The sequence below is a fragment of the Lolium perenne genome, chromosome 1 (genome assembly GCF_019359855.2).
Source record: "Lolium perenne isolate Kyuss_39 chromosome 1, Kyuss_2.0, whole genome shotgun sequence".
NCBI lineage: Eukaryota > Viridiplantae > Streptophyta > Magnoliopsida > Poales > Poaceae > Lolium > Lolium perenne.
The window spans coordinates 141,836,254-141,837,707 of record NC_067244.2 but is presented as its reverse complement, the minus strand read 5'-3'; the positions used below and the strand labels follow the sequence as shown (position 1 = coordinate 141,837,707).

Genomic DNA, 1,454 nt, shown 5'->3' with positions numbered 1-1,454 from the left:
CCCGATCATGGGAGAATATGGAGTTATGCACATACCAAGAAATTATATTTCTAAGCTTAAAATGTTAGGAATGAAACCAAGCATGTAGATAATGGATACATGCATGTGCATGTGAGTTGAAGCTTAAACATGAATATTCGCGATGTATAAAAACCGACAAAATAACTATGTTTGCGTACCAACTTTTAATTGTGATATTGTGATTTTGCACGGTACGCAATTTTTTGTAATTTTGTTCTTAAAATTTGCAACATGATTTTCGTGCAGGAACCTAGGATCATATATATAGTGTGCAAAACGAGAAATGACACGTCCACATAGATACATGCTCGTACGGTGCGAAAAAGGAACATACCGATCGATGGAGGTACTAAAGTACTGTATACATGATGTTCACCCAATGACACAGGGCACGACTCAGGTGCGGGCGTCATGGCGGCGCTTGGTTGGCCATGGCGTTGACAATGCACAGCGCATTGGCGCTGAGGTGCACGAGGCCCAGGACGTGGCGACGCACGGCCTTCCTGACGCCGCCGTGGCCGGCCGCCTGGCCCTTGAACCCGTCCATGCACACGTCGCCGTCGGTGAGCGCCGCGCTGGCCCACGTCAGCACGCTGTCGACGCGGAACCTCGCCATCCTCCTCGACGGCTGCGGCGCCTGCCCCTCCTCCTCCGCCGCCGCCTCCTCCATCGCCTCCACCGACTGCCCCAGCAGGCCCACCGCGTCCCCGAGCATGCTGACGCAGTCCCGCGCCGCCTCCGCCGCCGCGGGCGCCAGCTGGCCTCCCGACGCCATCCCCTTCATGGCCTTGGTCGCGTTCCGCGCGCCGCCGAGGGTCACGTTCAGCGCGGCGCACGCCAGCCGCGTCGGGCTGTCCCCCACGGCGGCCGCGTACGGGGAGAGCGTCTCGTTGCACAGAGCAGGGTACTCTGTCCCTGCGCACCATGCGGTCACGAAGCTCGCGTTTCCGCCGCCACGGATGTCCGGTGGCACAGGCCGCGCCGCGCCGGCAATGCCGCACCAGCACGAGAGGAGCACGGCGGAGAGAAGCGGCAACACCAAATGGAGGCTACCCGCCATGGCTCCGGCAACGTGCGCGCGTAGCTAGGTGGCTCCGTGCCGCCTACGTGCGTGGTGTACACGAGTTCTTTTGTGGAGCGCGCGTGTGGCATTATATAGTGCCGGAGATCGATGGAGGGGATAGGGCTTGGCCTGCACGTATGGCCATGTGTGCGCGCACTAAAGATCGCGGGCTTCGTGTGGCTATGTGGCGCGACTCATATAGGGCCTCTCATCCTTTGTCGACGCAAGCTTGGGAAGACGTCGCTCCAGCCTCCGGCAGGGGCTCATGGCCGCCATGCACGTAACCCAAGCCATCGTCTTCTCTAGCTCTATTTCTGTGCAACAATTTGCTGTTGGAAGTCGACACTGTGTCGTGCGTCCCTTCAGGTGC

At 58.8% G+C, this 1,454-nt stretch overlaps 1 protein-coding gene across 1 annotated transcript; it reads right to left on the bottom strand.

The window, feature by feature from the left end:
- Positions 1-256: 256 nt before the first annotated feature.
- On the bottom strand, positions 257-1,217 carry LOC127306298 (pectinesterase inhibitor 7-like). The gene has a single exon (XM_051336924.2). It carries the CDS (start codon positions 1,079-1,081, stop codon positions 431-433), a length of 651 nt encoding a protein of 216 aa, XP_051192884.1. The 5' UTR covers positions 1,082-1,217; the 3' UTR covers positions 257-430.
- Positions 1,218-1,454: the final 237 nt, after the last annotated feature.